Source organism: Astatotilapia calliptera, chromosome 13 (genome assembly GCF_900246225.1).
Source record: "Astatotilapia calliptera chromosome 13, fAstCal1.2, whole genome shotgun sequence".
In the NCBI taxonomy this organism is placed as follows: Eukaryota; Metazoa; Chordata; class Actinopteri; order Cichliformes; family Cichlidae; genus Astatotilapia; species Astatotilapia calliptera.
The window spans coordinates 30,051,075-30,068,463 of record NC_039314.1 but is presented as its reverse complement, the minus strand read 5'-3'; the positions used below and the strand labels follow the sequence as shown (position 1 = coordinate 30,068,463).

General features: G+C 46.6%; 1 protein-coding gene across 1 annotated transcript; it reads right to left on the bottom strand.

Annotated features, from left to right (window-relative positions):
- Positions 1–1,357: 1,357 nt before the first annotated feature.
- Positions 1,358–5,967, bottom strand: aifm2 (AIF family member 2). Its single transcript, XM_026189762.1, has 9 exons — positions 5,889–5,967; positions 4,536–4,709; positions 4,204–4,319; positions 3,994–4,113; positions 2,747–2,839; positions 2,361–2,469; positions 2,135–2,287; positions 1,723–1,923; positions 1,358–1,646 (listed from the first exon to the last, which is right to left on the bottom strand). The coding sequence occupies exons 2-9, from the start codon at positions 4,705–4,707 to the stop codon at positions 1,495–1,497; spliced, it is 1,116 nt and encodes a 371-aa protein (XP_026045547.1). The 5' UTR covers positions 4,708–4,709; positions 5,889–5,967; the 3' UTR covers positions 1,358–1,494.
- Positions 5,968–17,389: the final 11,422 nt, after the last annotated feature.

Genomic DNA, 17,389 nt, shown 5'->3' with positions numbered 1-17,389 from the left:
CTCAGACCTCCTGAGACGATACAAACTCAGCGTTTCTTCAACTCGTTTATTGCAAACGTGTAAAAACAGTACATGTCCCAGACGGCCTGAGGTGTCTGCTGAGGGCCCTGCTACAGTCACTGTGCTGTCTGGATTATGATGCTAATAAAGTTTTAATGTTTAAAAAAGCAGCGGTGATGAACCTGCAGGCAGCATGTAAAGCCGAGATCTTAGCTAATGCTATTAAAGATATCACAGGGCTAACTGAATTTGGCTAGCAGCAAACCTAGCTTGATAATGTTTACCATATAGTGTAAATTAATAAAAAATATTTCATATGTTTAATATTTGTTCCAGAATACTTTTACATAAACAAAGGCATTTTTCTCTTTCACCTCCACATACCATACATATGACATCACAACCTGATTGGCTGGTTGTGACGTTGATCCTGGACGAACGTTACGTGGCGGGTCCACTGGAGCCCAGTTTACAGCGAGTCACGCAGCCTCATCAAGATCTGAAGAAACGTTTCTGTGCAGACGTTTACGTGAGGTTAGTGTGAATGCTTGAATGCTGTCTCCTTCAGTTTATAATGTGTGTGTGTGGGACGGAATGTTGGCGCTAGCGTGAGAGGAGGAAAGAAATTAATCTTGAAATCTTCCTTTAAACTGCTGCTGTGTCCGCAGCGTTTGCTCTACAGGTATGATTTTACCCTCAAAACGTAGCCATCGCTGTCCTCTTTCATCCAATGTGTTTACTATTGTACTAGGTGTTATGGTTCTTTCGTAAATGTTACCGATGCACAGCCTCCTCCCTCCAACTCTTCCATAGACTAATGTTAAAAGGGCTCAGAAAGTTGGTTTGAAAATCAGAAGTACAGGCTGTCTTTACACTGTCGTCACGCCCATATAATAAACTCCACAGGCATGAAAACTGAGAATTTGGTAGACTGGACATTGCTGCCGCTCACGGTGAAAGAATTTTGTCAATACGACTCCAAGTTGTGTCCAGTGTTTGCTCTACAGCCATCATTTTACCCTCAAATCACAGCCATCGTTGTTCTCTTTCCAACACCGAGTCTTTCAAAGCTCAGAGATGTGAACGTTTTAAACTGTGTGGATCCAAGTGGAGAGATCACATTGAATCACTGAATGAGTAAAAAGAATATGAACTTTTAATATTCATTCAGATGTTTTCTGACTTTAAATTTTATTTTCTCATTTCTTAGGTTTTTCTAATTTACAGTTAAAACATTTTCAGCTATTTTCCAACTTCTGTGTGGATGTCAGCTTTTAGCACTTCAGCACTTTTGTTTTCAGATTAAACTCGGTTTTTTTTCTCATTCAAATTTTTTAACTTAAAATTCAGCAATTAATTCATTTCAGTGCATACATTCAGATTCAAGCATTCACACTGCAGTTTCTTTAGAAAATGCACTTCCCAGTTATAAATGATTGGCATGTGTGCGTGCATGCGCACACGCGTGTGCGTGCATGCGCGTGAGTTAGAGTCTCAGGGCTGTTTCTGCTTCATCTCCTTCCAGCTCTTCCACACCAGGACATCTCGACTTTTTCCCCAGGCGACGAACCAGCGGGGCAGCCTGAAGCCGTTGTATTGACCCACGCCGTCGTCATGGCCCATCGCCAGCAGCATGGTGACGTTACCTAGCAACCAGGAAGAACTCGAGTCAGCCAGAGAACAGAGGCAGGTGACCAACAGCCCGGCATGGTGAGCGCATACCTGTTTGATAGGAAGTCAGCTCCTTCCCGCTCACACTGTTGGCAATGTTGGCCACGGCGACAGCGGCGTGGAAGCCGGCGTTGTACGCCGTCTTGGGCTCGTTGACATTGGTGCAGTCACCCACGGCGAAGATGTTGGAGAAACCGTCGACCTGCAAGTGGTCGTTGACCTTCAAGGCCCCGTTTTCAGCCATACTGTCATCTGTGAGCAGAAACCAGTCGCTGATCAATGCAGCCATCGTTAAAAATAAATGTCTACGTGATTTTTCAGGCTAGCAGAGGCGGGACTCGGCATTATCACTTCCTGTGACACTGTAAGTAAGAAGAGTGACGTCGGGCGACCCTGTGGTCAAACCGCAGCGTGGAGTGAAAGAAGGAAATGACCTCCGTGCGTGTGGGTTTGCTGTTCTTACTGAAGGTGGCGCTGTAGGCTGCAGAGTTGATCTTGAGCCCGGTGCAGCAGATGATCAGATCCGTGACCAGCGTTTCGCCGTGGTCCGTGATCACCTCCGTGTTCTTCGTCATCGTGTTCAGCGGCAGCTCCGACAAGTTGCTCACTTTCTGTCCTGAAAACACGGCGGTGGAAAGTGAGCCAAACCCCGAGCTGACGTGAGCCGTCACCTGCAGGCGTGAACTCACCCAACACAAGCTCCACCCCCTTCTCCAAGAGAACCTGATTGGCCTCGCGCCTGATGCTGGGCAGCAGCTCCGGGTCAGCCAGCCCGAGTTTGGAGTGGATCAGAACCACCTGGAGGGGTCGACGCGGAGGAGAGAGCGGGGTCAGCGTTCAAAGGGCAGCAGCAGAGGTCAGAGGTCAATTTAATTCCGTTTTATTTATACAGTGCAAAGTCTCGAGCGCAGTCAGCTCAAGGAGCTCCACCAATCTGAAGACCACGGCTGAGTAAGCACTTGGCCACACAAATCTAACAGGAAGCAGACTCCAGCAGAAGCAGGCTGAGGGCGAGACTGACGGGGGCGAGGGCGGGACAAAGACATGCTGTGGAAGACAGGTCAAAGGTCATCACCTTCTTATCAGGATACTCTGTCTTTATCTCTGCAGCCATCTCCACACCGGTCGATCCTCCGCCGACCACCAACACCGAGTCAGCAGCCTGAACCTGCACACAAAGACACAGACACGTGCACGCACATACGCACACAAAGACACACACACAGACACAGACACCCACCCACGTATGCACACGTGCACACACACACACAGACACACACACAGACACGTGCACGCACACACGCACACACACGTGCACGCACACAGACACACACACAGCGTGAGGAATTTACATATTTTTAATTTGACTTCTTGAAGTTTTCTGGGTTTTTGTTGTCGTGTGAAACATTGAAAAACCAGACAGAGAAACACAATCTGACACGTCAGCTGCAAAACAGCTTTGCAGTAAAACCTCCTGCTCGGGTCTACCAGAGGCCCGGCAGCTTGAGGGTCCTGCAGTATCTCAGCTGTTCCCAGGACTGCGCTCGTCTTCACAGAGATGTCCGACGTTGTTCCTGGGATCTGCTGGAGTCGTTCTCGCAGTTTGGGAGTCACTGCACCCAGTGCTCCACTGGGACCACCGTCACCTTCACCCTGCACATCTCCTGCAGCTCTTCTCTGAGCCCTTGGTACTCCTGCAGCTTCTCGTGTTCCTTCTTCCTGAGGTTGCTGTTGTTCAGTATCACTACATCTGTCACTACGGCCGTCTCCTGGTCGTCTACCACCACTACGCCCGGTTGGTCCCACAGGACTCAGTTAACCCGTGTTGTATTTCCTGTAAAAGGCCTTTTTGTACTCTCTGTCAGTTTTAGCTAACCTTACCTTTATTTAAGCCTCTGTTCACCACTCACCTTTCCAGCTGTTCATCGGACCTGAACTGCAATAAATAACTGGAAACACGGGCTGTTCTAACACTTGTGTATGTATATCTGCGTTAAACATTACAATAATAAAACAAACTGTTTTGAAAAAATATTAAGTAATAAAATAAAACTAATTTCACTCACTAATACTGGACAGTTCTATTTCAGTACAGAGATAAACTTTAGTATAAAACTTGTACATTAATGTACTTTTTAGAGTAGAGTTTATACTTTACTCTAAATCTACGTTTACATGAACTTTTCCATGGCAGCATTTTTTCTGCTGGTGAAGTTCAAACTAAAATGTATTAAATTATTAAATATGAAGATTTGAAATTCAACCAAAAAAGGTTAAATAACAATAACTTCTAAACAAACAGCAGTAAAACCTGGATCGAACCTCTCTGATGAAGTCCTCGTACTTCTGGACCGCCTCCTTATGCGACGCCACCGTGTTGAACTTCCCGGGGAACGGCCCGTCGGTGCCAGTGCACAGGATGAGGTGGGAGTACTGGATCTCCTGCGGCACAAACGACACAGATTCAGCTGCAGCTTCACCTCCTCCTCATGCTGCAGAAGAAGCTCCACAGGGAGCTGCTGTGGTCCTCACCCTCCCTCCCTCCAGGATCACCAGCTGCCTGTCTGTGTCGACGAGCTCCACCCGACCCTGAACGAAGCTCTCGCCAAACGTCTCGGCGTACGGGATGAAGGTCTTCTGAGCAAAGCCTGCACACAGCACAGCACTAATTTTTTTAAAATTAAAATGTGTAAAAATAACATAAATCTAGAATAAAATCAGCAAACACAACAAGATAGAAGAATAACAGTCGACGAGGTCATCTTAAAGTGAAGATAATATAAGTACCAGAAACTACTTTTAGAACTGACAGGAGAACAGGTGAGAACAGGTGTGGACAGGTTGTACAGGTGTGCTCATGGTACCTGGCTGTACGGCGGCTCGCAGAGCGCCCAGGTTGTGATGGAAAGCGTCTCTCATGTCGATCAGAGTGAAGCTGAATCCTCGATACTTCAGGTCTTGAGCTGCAGCGATTCCACCAAATCCTCCGCCCACCACCACCACGTGGACACCCTCGGTTGACACCTGACCCCCCATCTCTGCAGCCACACACACACACACGAAGTCACTACTACAGGTTGACCACACCTGACGTCGTCACCCCAGAGGTCTGAAGCTTCTTAAACCTGCATTCTCTCTGACGCCCAGCAGAGGGCGCCCACTCTGAAGTCTGATTCAATTGGGTTTGCTCAGCTGACCTTTGACCTCAGTAAACTCTGTCCTGATGAGTTTCTGCTCTGTCGCTACTTTCAGGTCTGACTGAATCAAACAGGAAGTCTATTTTGGTCCTGTCAGAGGGCGGGGCTAAACAGTGACTGACTAGTTGCTCGTTGCTCATGAAATCCAAACGACTGCTTCATGTTCGTGGACATGCACTGCTCCTTTTCAGCAACACTCAGCACACCTTTGAATGAATTTCAGCCAAAAGAACAAACAGTAACTCTGCTGTGTCCACAGGGGCGTGTCCATAGGGGAGTGTCCACAGTGGGGCACCATGAGGTCAACCCCCCCCCCCGGCACCACGCTGCAGAATAAACGCTGTGACGTCTCACAAACTGAAACCGTCGACTATCAAAAGCTCCAACAACACTCAGCTCCAAGCTTCAAACACACCGCTGCCATCTTTTATATACAGGCTGTGATTTCTGCTGATTACATAACGCCCACTACTTTAATCTCAGCCTGTGTTTCTACAGGTGTACACAGACCACACCCCCTCCATCTTCTAAGAGCTCACCTGAGCATCACTCACAGGGAGATGAAGCTGGTCCTGCTCACCTGCAGTGTCCTCAGGTGAGCCTGAGCTGCTCAGATGGTCTTATCGACGCATCAGCTGTGAGCTCAGAGGCATGCGGGCGGTGAGGCAGGTACAGGTACGCCAAACATGTGGCGCAGATAGAATCGGGTGACGTTTACTTCCTCGGTTTTCCGATTTTCCAGATTAACAGGCGTTGGTCGAACTCGCCACATTTTTAAACTTTTTGTTGTTCGACAGCATCAAGACTGACGGAGTGTGTTTGAGATGACCTCACAAGTGTCACAGGTGACACATTTGGCGTTTTTTTTGCTGGTTTGTCGGTAGCAGCTCCTGAAACGCAAGACTGCCACACATCTGTTCGACCAACGCCAGTTAATCTGGAACACCGGCCTCACGTGAGCTACCTGCCGCTGCCAGCCCGTCTCTCTGACACCTGCCCGCGCGAACGGGAGGAACTCACCTGCTGTAGGTACGCGCCTCGGTCACGTCGTCGTCGTCTTCTTCTCCGCGGGTGTCTGACCGCAGCGTCTTTCTTACCGAGCTCCTCCTCCTCTGATGACACCAGTTCTCCCCCAATCACAGCCCGGCTCCCCATGAAGGAGGCGGGGGTAGGCGTGCTGCTTTCAGGTGCTGTAGGAAATATTATTTTTAAGGCGAGGCGTGACCTTTAACCTATGATAAAGCAGTTTTCCTGTGATGGGAGCGGTCTGTAAAACTTTATTAGTGAGGAGTAAAAGAATATAATTTTTTAAAAACCGATCAGATGATGGTAAATGGTAAATGGTCTGTGTTTGTATAGCGCTTCACTAGTCCCTAAGGACCCAAAGCGCTTTACATATCCATACATTCACACACTGGTGATGGCAGCTACATTGTAGCCACAGCCACCCTGGGGCGCACTGACAGATGATCATTATTTTCTTTTAAGGCCCTTTGATTTATTCATGGCTCTGAGCCAGAGATGTCCTCACAGGCCACATGAAAGCTACAGCTCCGCTGATGTCCAGCAGAGGCAGCAGTGAGTCCGTCCCGACGCACATGTTAAAATAAGCATTCTTACAGCGCGACACCTGCACCTGCAGCAGCTCCATCCAAATATTCCCAGTACTGATACCAACACTGGTGTCAGGTCGATACACACTGACAGGAGCGTTGGTTCTTCTTGGTTCAGAGCGTAGAACACGTGTTTTTGTAACAATCATTACAACATGTTCAGAATTTGCATATTAATGATGATTCATGTCATAAATGACGACAAACTGCTCTGCCGTACATACGCTGCCTTTATAGGTTAAAATTTCAGTACTGGTCTCAGCAGTATCGGCCCTGTATCTACTCGGGTAGCACTCATGAAGGCAAAGGTGTGACTCTAACCCAGTGCAGCACTGTTACATACAGAAGCACTCATGAGGCCATACCAGGCACAGTTCGGACACCGGGGGATAAGCCTATCCCAGCTACACACAGAGACATTCACGCCGAAGCCCTCGAACTGCCCACACACACATGAACCCGCATGTCTGCTCCACACAGAGGCCTGGCAGGTGATGGAAGCAGGACTTTCTTGCTGCGAGGCAGCCGTGCTAACCAATGTTCCTGTGAAGACCCCACAGCTGGACGGGCCGATGCTGATTCTTCGTTTTCATCGTGTTTTTTGTTTGTTTTTGTTGAAAAGGTGTAAACAATGAAAGGGGGTGGATTGGCCAATTGGTCATGATGGACTCTGGGCTGGACCAATTACAGCCGAGGAGGTCGAACTTTAAAGTTCCATATTGAGGAACGTGATTTGTCTCAGACTTCAGCTAGAATGGAACAAAGACACAAAGCCGGAGTTATTCTGCGTCGTTACGCTGCAGCTGCCTCTCATTCTCCCCTCCCTCTCCTGTTTCTACTCCAATCATGAAACTGATCAATGATCAGCTGATCGGCTTTTCTCTCTTGTTTGTTTCTGGCCCACTTTGCGCCAGAAACAGGAAACCATCGAATAAACAACAGCAGCACGTTTAAGCTTGATAAGTTGTTGTTAGCATTTATTTTTTTCCGCCTGTCCCGTTTGGTTCTTTTGCCATCAGAATTATTGTTTGAAGGCAAAGAAAGATGCCCAACGGATTTACTACACCCAGTGGACCATCCCAGCCTTGCTGTATTGGTCCATTTGATTGACCTTTGTTTTTATTGTTTATTTATTTTATTTTATTTTCAGTTGTTACATAAGAGATTGATCAGCTGTTGTTAGAATTTATTTAATATTACTTTCTAGTATCAGCTGATGTTTGCTGGAGCCACAGCTGTAAAGCTGCTGGTCATGATGTTGGTTTGGATATGTGGTGAGAGGGAAACATGAAGATGAAACCAGGAGATGTCCTTACTGGATCATCAGAGCTGAACAGGTGATGGAGAAACAGGTTTACCTTTTAGGTCACATGGACAGTGTTGGTCAAGTTACTTGAAAAAAGTAATCAGTAACTAATTACTGATTACTCCCCCCAAAAAGTAATCCCGTTACTTTACTGATTACTTATTTTCAAAAGTAATTAATTACTTAGTTACTTAGTTACTTAGTTACTTTTTAAAAACACGATTTACAACCTGAAGAGGTGATAAAGTGATAGATCTTTCAGCCCAATTCTACTTTTTCTGCATAATCCATCATACAAAATGTAATCAAATGGAAAATTATCTCTTTTTTTAACTTGTTTTATCAGTTTTAATCTTTTAACTTTATGCATCAAGCAAAACATTTAATTATCTGCAACATTCTCTGACTTGAATAAATTAGTTTAACATTTAAACCTATTTTCTACACATTCCAGCACATAAAATAAAATATTTTTTGTGTTTACACTCAGTCTTTCAAATAGATGCAAGTAAAACACAGCAGAAAATAAATAAAGTCAAAGACTCAGCGGTCCTGTTGCTCTATTTTCACCTGTAAAGCAGGAGTGGGGTAGGCGGAGGGTTACCCTGGTGTAGGTGTGCCGCGGTCAGTGGAAGAATCCGCGAGTTTCTCTGTGAGTTTCCCATTACGTCGTAGCTACTCGGTGCTTGTTTGGAAGTTTAGGGGTTTTTTCGCTGTAAAAAGAAGTTTTCTTCCCACGCACAGCGGACACTAATGTTTTTGTCACTTTTTATGGAATCAACCTCAAAGTAAGGTCAGTACTTCCACACTTTAAACGCTGCACGCTCACACTCTCTCTGCACTCGATATATGATCCACTGTTGATCTGCACACAGCTGTTGTCACGAACGTCGCACTCGCTTACGTCACTGTCATGAGACATTCTCGCAAAAAAAATCACGGTTTTAGTAACGCAGTAACGCAGCGTTCCTACGGGAAAGTAACGGTAATCTAATTACCGATTTTGCAATAGTAATCCCTTACTTTACTCGTTACTTGAAAAAAGTAATCAGATTACAGTAACGCGTTACAAGTAACGCGTTACAAGTAACGCGTTACTGCCCATCTCTGCACATGGATGAGTTGAAGTTATGAACTGTTTCTGAGAGACTAATAACACCAGGATCCTTTTCTAAGCAGCTGACAGCTGGTAACTGTGCAGGGGCGGGTCTAGCAAAGTGTTGCCAGGGGGGCAGGTAGGGCATTAACAGGGAGAGGGGGGCACAAAGAAATACTTTCTTATTCTCATTTAAAATGTCTGTTATTAAATAATTATCTGAATCTTACAACCAAAGTTTTTATCTGGTGTAAAATGTATAGAAATCCATTATTGTATGTAGTAAATGTGAGTCTCAGTTCTGATGACTGTCTGGAGTCTGTTCTTATCGGCTGTTGTGCAACCAGCGTACCACACAGGGATGGCGTGCACCAGCACACTCTCCATAGCGGCACGGAGGTCAGTCTGCAGCCTGTTCCATCTCAGGACCCTCAGGAAATGGAGGCGCTGCTGGGCTTTCTTCACCAGGGCTCATGTGTTTGTGGACCAAGATCGGTCCTCAGATATGTGGGTGCCGAGGAACTTAGAGGAGGACACCCTCTCCACACAGTCACCTTTCATGGAGAGGGGAGGGGGATCGGTTCTTCTTCTTCTCACCGTCATAAACCTCATTTAAGTGCTGGAACGTTTACTGTGCAGACCTGATCTAAAACCAGTGCCACACATGGCTTATGTGACATCATCATCAGTGAATGTGGTCAAACAGGACCTGCGGCGGCTCTGCACTTGGATCCAGATTTCTCAGTGTTTTTAATCCTTCTTCAGAAATCTCTGCGTGAACACAGGGTCTGCTGTTGGTCTGTAACCGCAGCGTCATGGATCCGTCACAGTCTGAATAAACTCTTTCACTGGTCAAAACGCCACAAAGTGCATTGTGGGTAAACCTTCCAGCCCTGATCAGTGCAGCTCTGTTTGTTCCTGAGGTGAGGGTTACAAAATCTGGTTTTATGAAACATCCACCAAAGTTTCTTCTTTTCTACAATGTTCAGAAACACTTTATAACACAGCTCGTAATTCAAATGATTTCATTTACCTGCTGAACTCTGCTCAAATACACCAGAGAGAGGCTAACGCTCCAGCCTGCACAATCATACTGTCACAGTTATACAGCATACATGTAGGAGAGGGCGTGGTGGTGAAGGCAGAGCTGCTGACCTGCTGTGACTCAGCACGACTTCATGTCGCTGTTCTCTAAGTGTGTGAAAGAGTCGCTCTCTGCCTCGTGCTGAAACTCGGCTGACGGGGAAAGGTCAGAGGAGGTGCTCACTGCAAACTCAGATCACTGTCACCCCGAAGGAGGAGCCTGCTGCACATCACAGGTCACCAAACAGGTCAAAGACTCTAACATGAGAGACCTCGGGGTCAGAGGTCATTACCAGTCTAAAGAAACACAAGAAATGATTAGCTGCTCCCAGTCACACGCTGCCACGCAGCCACAGACTGTAGATAAAAGATGGAGAGTAGGAAATCAGGTGGGTGGAGCCTGTTCAACCATGTCCTCAGAGCAAAAACATATCTCAGCATGCGATGAGGTCTTCATGGACTCCTCGCCTCGCCTGTGCACGTCTACCTGTGTAAGTCTGACCCACCTGTGCAGGAGCAGACATCGTCTTCTTCTGTGGTTTTGTTCTTCCAGCTCAGCTGAAGTCAAACTAAAACACAGTGCGAGAAACATTTTTGACTTTGGAACAAAATCTGAGTGAAATCAGAGTCACACATCCCCACAGACCTCACAGACCCTGCCCACAGACCGTGCCCACAGACCCTGCCCACAGACCCTGCCCACAGACCTCACAGACCGTGCCCACAGACCCTGCCCACAGACCTCACAGACCCTACCCACAGACCGTGCCCACAGACCCTACCCACAGACCCTGCCCACAGACCTCACAGACCGTGCCCACAGACCCTGCCCACAGACCCTGCCCACAGACCCCACAGACCGTGCCCACAGACCCCACAGACCTCACAGACAGTGCCCACAGACCCCACAGACCCCACAGACCTCACAGACCCTGCCCACAGACCTCACAGACCCTGCCCACAGACCCTGCCCACAGACCCCACAGACCGTGCCCACAGACCCCACAGACCTCACAGACCCTACCCACAGACCCTGCCCACAGACCTCACAGACCGTGCCCACAGACCGTGCCCACAGACCCTGCCCACAGACCCCACAGACCGTGCCCACAGACCCCACAGACCTCACAGACAGTGCCCAAAGACCCCACAGACCCCACTGACCCTGCCCACAGACCCCACAGACCTCACAGACCCCACAGACCCTGCCCACAGACCCCACAGACCCTGCCCACAGACCTCACAGACCCTGCCCACAGACCCCACAGACAGTGCCCAAAGACCCCACAGACCCTGCCCACAGACCCTGCCCACAGACCTCACAGACAGTGCCCAAAGACCCCACAGACCCCACTGACCCTGCCCACAGACCCCACAGACCTCACAGACAGTGCCCACAGACCCCACTGACCCTGCCCACAGACCCCACAGACCCTGCCCACAGACCCCACAGACCTCACAGACCCTGCCCACAGACCTCACAGACCCTGCCCACAGACCCCACAGACCTCACAGACAGTGCCCACAGACCCCACAGACCTCACAGACCCCACAGACCCTGCCCACAGACCTCACAGACCCTGCCCACAGACCCCACAGACCTCACAGACAGTGCCCACAGACCCCACAGACCCCACTGACCCCGCCCACAGACCTCACAGACCCTGCCCACAGACCCCACAGACCTCACAGACAGTGCCCACAGACCCCACAGACCTCACAGACCCCACAGACCCTGCCCACAGACCTCACAGACCCTGCCCACAGACCCCACAGACCTCACAGACAGTGCCCACAGACCCCACAGACCCCACAGACCTCACAGACCCTGCCCACAGACCTCACAGACCCTGCCCACAGACCCCACAGACCTCACAGACCCCACAGACCCTGCCCACAGACCTCACAGACCCTGCCCACAGACCCCACAGACCTCACAGACAGTGCCCACAGACCCCACTGACCCTGCCCACAGACCCCACAGACCTCACAGACCCCACAGACCCTGCCCACAGACCTCACAGACCCTGCCCACAGACCCTGCCCACAGACCTCACAGACCTCACAGACCCCACAGACCCTGCCCACAGACCCTGCCCACAGACCCCACAGACCTCACAGACCCTGCCCACAGACCCTGCCCACAGACCCCACAGACCTCACAGACCCTGCCCACAGACCCTCACAGGGGTGGGCTGCTTTTAACCATGTAAAGCACTTTGTGCTACATCTTTGTATGAAAAGATGTAGCACATATAAATAAAGATTGATTGATCTCTGCCCTCAGAGTCTCCTTCATATCTTCACCATCATTCCATCCAACCTCTTCCCCAGTCAGGGTCACGGGGAGGTGGAGCCTAACTCAGCTGTCATAGGGTGAGGGGCGGCACACCTGCGACAAGCTTAGAATCACCAGTTAACCTGATGAGTGTTTTCAGCCAGCAGCTGGATTCAAACCCTTCTTATGGTGAGGCGACAGTGCTAACCACTGCGCCACCTCCAGTTTATATCAGTTATTTCACAGGTGTGTATCGAATGTGCACCTGTTTACCTTGATTCATTCATTTATAGTTTTTATGAACGTCTTTGAAAACTGTCTGCTCCCCAACGAAACACTAGAGGGGACCGAGCATTTGCAATCGTCGCACCCAGTCTCTGGAATAATCTTCCTATCGATGTCCGCATGTCAGATTCCATTTAATCGTTTAAATCACAGGTAAAAACTAGAGATGGACCGATCTGATATTACGTATCGGTGTCGGTCTGATACTGACGTAAATTACAGGATCGGATATCAGAGAGAAATAAAAAATGTAATCGATCCATTAAATATCACAAAACCACCTCACAAAACTTGCAACACGGCGCAACTCGGCTCATAACCGTAGCACATCGGAGCAGTGTGCTCACGTGATAGAGCGGCTGTGCGTATTTGTAGCCTCGCTACCAAACTCCGAGGAAGTTTTCCCCGAGAGAAGTAAAGCAAGTGTGTAAGTTCATCTCTGAATGTCTGTAAAGCATTCCAGAGTTAAGCTTAACAACCTATGGAGCGACCGCCTCTCTCTCTCTCTCTCTCCTGCTGCTACTTCAATCTTGAAACTGATCAATGATCAGCTGATCGTCTCTCTGGTTTGTTTTTGGCCCACTTTGCACCAGAAAGAGGAAACCAGCGGCTGAACAACAGCAGCACTTTTAAGCTTGATCAGCTGTTGTTAGAATTTATTTAATATTAATTTCTACTCCAGGATCTTTTTCTACAGCTGACGCTGGTAACTGTGCAGGGGCGGATCTAGCAAAGTTTAGCCAGGGGCATGAACAGGGAAAAGGGGGCACAAAGACATACTTTTCTTTCTTATTCTCATTTAAAATGTCGAGCTTTTAATAAATAATTATCTGAATCTGACACCCAAAGTTTTATTCTGATGAAAAATATATAGAAGTCCATTACTGTATATAGTAACTGTTAAGTCTAATATACCCTAGTAAGCTATAGTACTTTTTCCTTTGGGAACCATCTGTGCAGTCTGCAGTTCTGTAGAAGAAAGATGTTGAATCTATTTAATTATTCTTGAAAAATAATTGATTTCTGTGTTTTTTTTTCCCCCACTGCATCAAATTATAGTTGATTGTGTTGATTAAGCATCATGAGGTGGGGGGTGGTTCCTTATTTTTATTTATTTATTTATTTATTTATTGCTGGGAGTTTGCACCCCTATTAGTCAGGTTGCTTAATCTTTAAAATACCAGAAGGATGGTGCAGGTTTAAGTTTATTAGATTGATCAGTTTTGCTGAACTATGAAATATTTGGGTGCAGTGTATTTTTTGCATACAGGTATAACAGAATAGCTTTAGTGTTTTGTTATGTTTTTTAACTTGAGTATGAACTTATACAAAAACAGCAAGATATTAAAAAAACAGTTTTATTGATTAACAACACACTATATCGGATTCACATCGGTATCGGCAGATTTCCAAATTTACGGTATCGATATCGGACATAAAAACGTGGTATCGTGCCATCTCCAGTAAAAACTCACCTGTTCTAGCTTTTGAAGCAAATTAGTTTGGACCTCCACCTGGTCTGCAGTTGTGCTATGTAACTGTAACTGTCACAGTAACTGTAACTATAATTTTTTTTAATGTTTTTGTTGCCTTTGTTGTGATCTGCTTTGCTACCTTGTGTGAAGCACTTTGATGCATACTGTCCTTTTTAAATGTGCTATAGAAATAAAATATCGATTGCTCTCTCACAGCACGTCACACAGATGTGGACAAAGATCACCTGATGTCTCAGCTACAGTAACTGTGATGGGAACAATTACAGACTCATTACTGAACTGAAGTCATCGTTAAATTATTCTTTTTAAATCTTTGAACAGGATTTTCTATTCTTTGTTCTTTTACTTCAGGAAAGGATCCAAATATGCTGTGTTAGCGCCCCCCAGCGGTTCAACTGCACTGCACCGTTTTTAATCAAACCGGAAGCGGGTTTGTTATTCAAAATAAAAGCTGGAAAATAGTTAAAGTTTATTTAAACAGGTTATTTAATACAAACTCAGTTCAAAGTGTTTTCAGGACTCACAGATTTCTGCTCTAAAATAGTTAAAAAAAACAAAACAAGAAGCTGCTGAGGAAGAGCGCTGCTCTCGTTTACTGAGGACTTCCTTTAGGCTGTTTCATGTGCTCTTCTCTCCTCACTGAATCTCCCTGCAGACTGTCACTGACACACAAAACCAGCACACAAACAGGGATTACACTCACCAAACACTTCATTAGGTACACCTGCTCGACTACGCGTTAAAGCAGTTCTCAGTAAGTAATAATGTGGTGCGGGTGGAGAATTAAACGTCACCGTCAATGAAACTGTCTTGCTTTGTGTTGTTGTTACAGCTTCCTGACATATTTACTGTCTGATGGAGAGAAGAGGCTCTCATCTCTTTCCTCAGGAGGATTCATTTAATGACCTAAAACAAAAACTCTGAACATTTCATGTTTACCAGCATGTTGATCTCGAAATATGGATTTAAATGTAAATAACTCGCTCCTTTTATTTCTGCTGCTCATTGATCAGATTAAGACAATTTTAATTTGACTATGTTTTGTTTCTTCTTCTTTTCAAAAAATCAAAGAATATGACGTTATTTTGTGTTTATAAACTGCAGATAAATGATAACACTTTTGAGCGAAAGTTGGATTACATCGTGGAACAGCTGACTGCAGTCGTGAGTTCGCAGAATCGGCTCTCTGAGCAAAAGAATGACAACACCAGCAAGTTTGATACCATCGTGGGGAAGCTCGCAGTTCTCCAACGGGAGATTGAGAGACCAGTGTTGGAGTGTTAAAGAACAGCTTTGAAATTCTCCTGAGTTGCTGCAAAAGACAAATCTACATCATAATCCGGCTACCCTCTTGGGCGATCATGGCTCAAGAGTTGGGAGTTCGCCTTGTAATCGGAAGGTTACAAGGTGAAGGTTGCCGGTTCAAGCCCCAGCTCGGACAGTCTCGGTCGTTGTGTCCTTGGGCAAGACGCTTCACCTACCGCCTACTGGTGTTGGCCAGAAGGGCCGATATGGCAGCCTCGCTTCTGTCAGTGCGCCCCAAGGCAGCTGTGGCTACAACTGTAGCTGCCTCCACCAGTGTGTGAATGTGAGAGTGAATGGGTGGATGACTGGGTGTGTAAAGCGCTTTGGGGTCCCTAGTGGGACTAGTAAAAGCGCTATACAAATACAGGCCATTTACCATTTACCCCTTCGGCGCCAGCTGTGGGCTCAAGGCTGGAGCTGAACAACAACACCCTGATAACGACTGTGTTGAGTCTGTTCTTCCCATTCCCTACACAGCAAAATCTCCAGTGTTAAATTAACACTTTTGACAGTGTTATATGTTTAAAAGTAACCTAGTCAGTTTTGAAGTTTAACAAAGACTAACACTGAGCAGTGCTGGTTTTCTAACACTGGAATATTTCTAACATTTTGAGTTATTTTCCAGTGTTAGAAAACCAGCACTGCTCAGTGTTAGTCTTTGTTAATCTTCAAAACTGACTAGGTTACTTTTAAACATATAACACTGTCAAAAGTGTTAATTTAACACTCAACAGTGTTGTATTTAACACTCAGAGGTGTGGACCCATATAGACACTCTCTAGTGTTAATTTAACACTGGAGATTTTGCTGTGTACAAGGCCACCTGGGTTGGCTGGAAGACTGTTTACTTAGCCTGGCAGGGTGAAGGACACTGTCTCAGCTGAACTATGGACACGCACACACATACATATACTGATACTGATAAGCACTCACTGAAGCATCATCCTCCCTACCCCGGATCCAACGCCACCTCCAACGCTTACCTCCCCCATGATGTGGACATCAGGTCAGCTGGAGGTGCAGTCGAAGATTGCAGCGGTCCCAGATCAGATGTACACACTGGGACTCTTTCCCATGTTGCTGTCTGTGTTTATTGTGCTATGGTGTGTTGATATCTGTGCATTCCTGTATTATCCTTCTGTGTTACACATTTCAATGTTTTTTTCCTGCTACCTGGCCTGACCTGTCTCCCCAATGTGATGTTTGTGTATTGTATGTACGGTCGGCAAGGTCTGACATCTCGGTTGTGGGCAAAAGACCTGCAACTGACACATAAAGGCTATCTCATCATCTCATCTCTCATCATCAAAAATATTCTTGGAATATTTACCTGTGGTGATTCTTTCAAAATAAAATGAGAATTTCTTCCTCACAGAAAAAAACAAAACAAAAACACTTTGAAATGATTGAAACAAAAGTTTGGAGCCAAAAAAACCATCACGATGTCCACACTCGGTGTGATGAGCTATGATGGGTTCTCCCTGAGGACGGGACAGCCGCTGTAGTTTAAAAGGTCTGAACTTCAGAAGCAGACTTTAGTTCGTCACTGCATCAAGTCAAGTGGCTTTTATTGTAGCACCAGGGTGAAATGACCCTGGTGCTACACGTGACATATAACACACACAGGACCACGTAAAGTGCCATGTGCAAAAAATGGAAATGTGCAAAATGCCGAGTATTGTGCAAAAGTAACTTGGTGTGTGTGTGTGTGTGTGTGTGTGTGTGTGTGTGTGTGTGTGTGTGTGTGTGTGTGTGTGTGTGTGTGTGTGTGTGTGTGTGTGTCAGTCCAGTCACTGAGTGTTCAGGACTCTGGTGCTCCAGCAGCTTCTTTAAAAGAGTCGTTCAGGTCAGAGGGCGTTGTTGTAACGTTTAGTTTCAGAGCTGCTCCTGAGGCTGATCAGGTGTGACATCAATCAGGTGGGGTACACTGATGTGTGCATTTACCTGTTATTTCCTCTTATTTATTATGTTTGAGTATTTGTAATTCACAGTTTTAAACTTATCTTATTATTTCTTGTTTGTTTGTGTTTTATTTTGAAAGGTTCCGCTGCCGGTAAAA

What these genes read in the sequence shown, in the direction of transcription:
- aifm2 (XM_026189762.1), bottom strand. Translation starts at nt 4,707, where the DNA reads ATGGGGGGTCAGGTGTCAACCGAGGGTGTCCACGTGGTGGTGGTGGGC. An exon ending in GCGAGCCGCCGTACAGCCAG is followed by an intron (nt 4,320 to 4,535) that starts GTACCATGAGCA and finishes TGCTGTGTGCAG; the next exon opens with GCTTTGCTCAGAAGACCTTC. An exon ending in TGATCCTGGAGGGAGGGAGG is followed by an intron (nt 4,114 to 4,203) that starts GTGAGGACCACA and finishes TTTGTGCCGCAG; the next exon opens with GAGATCCAGTACTCCCACCT.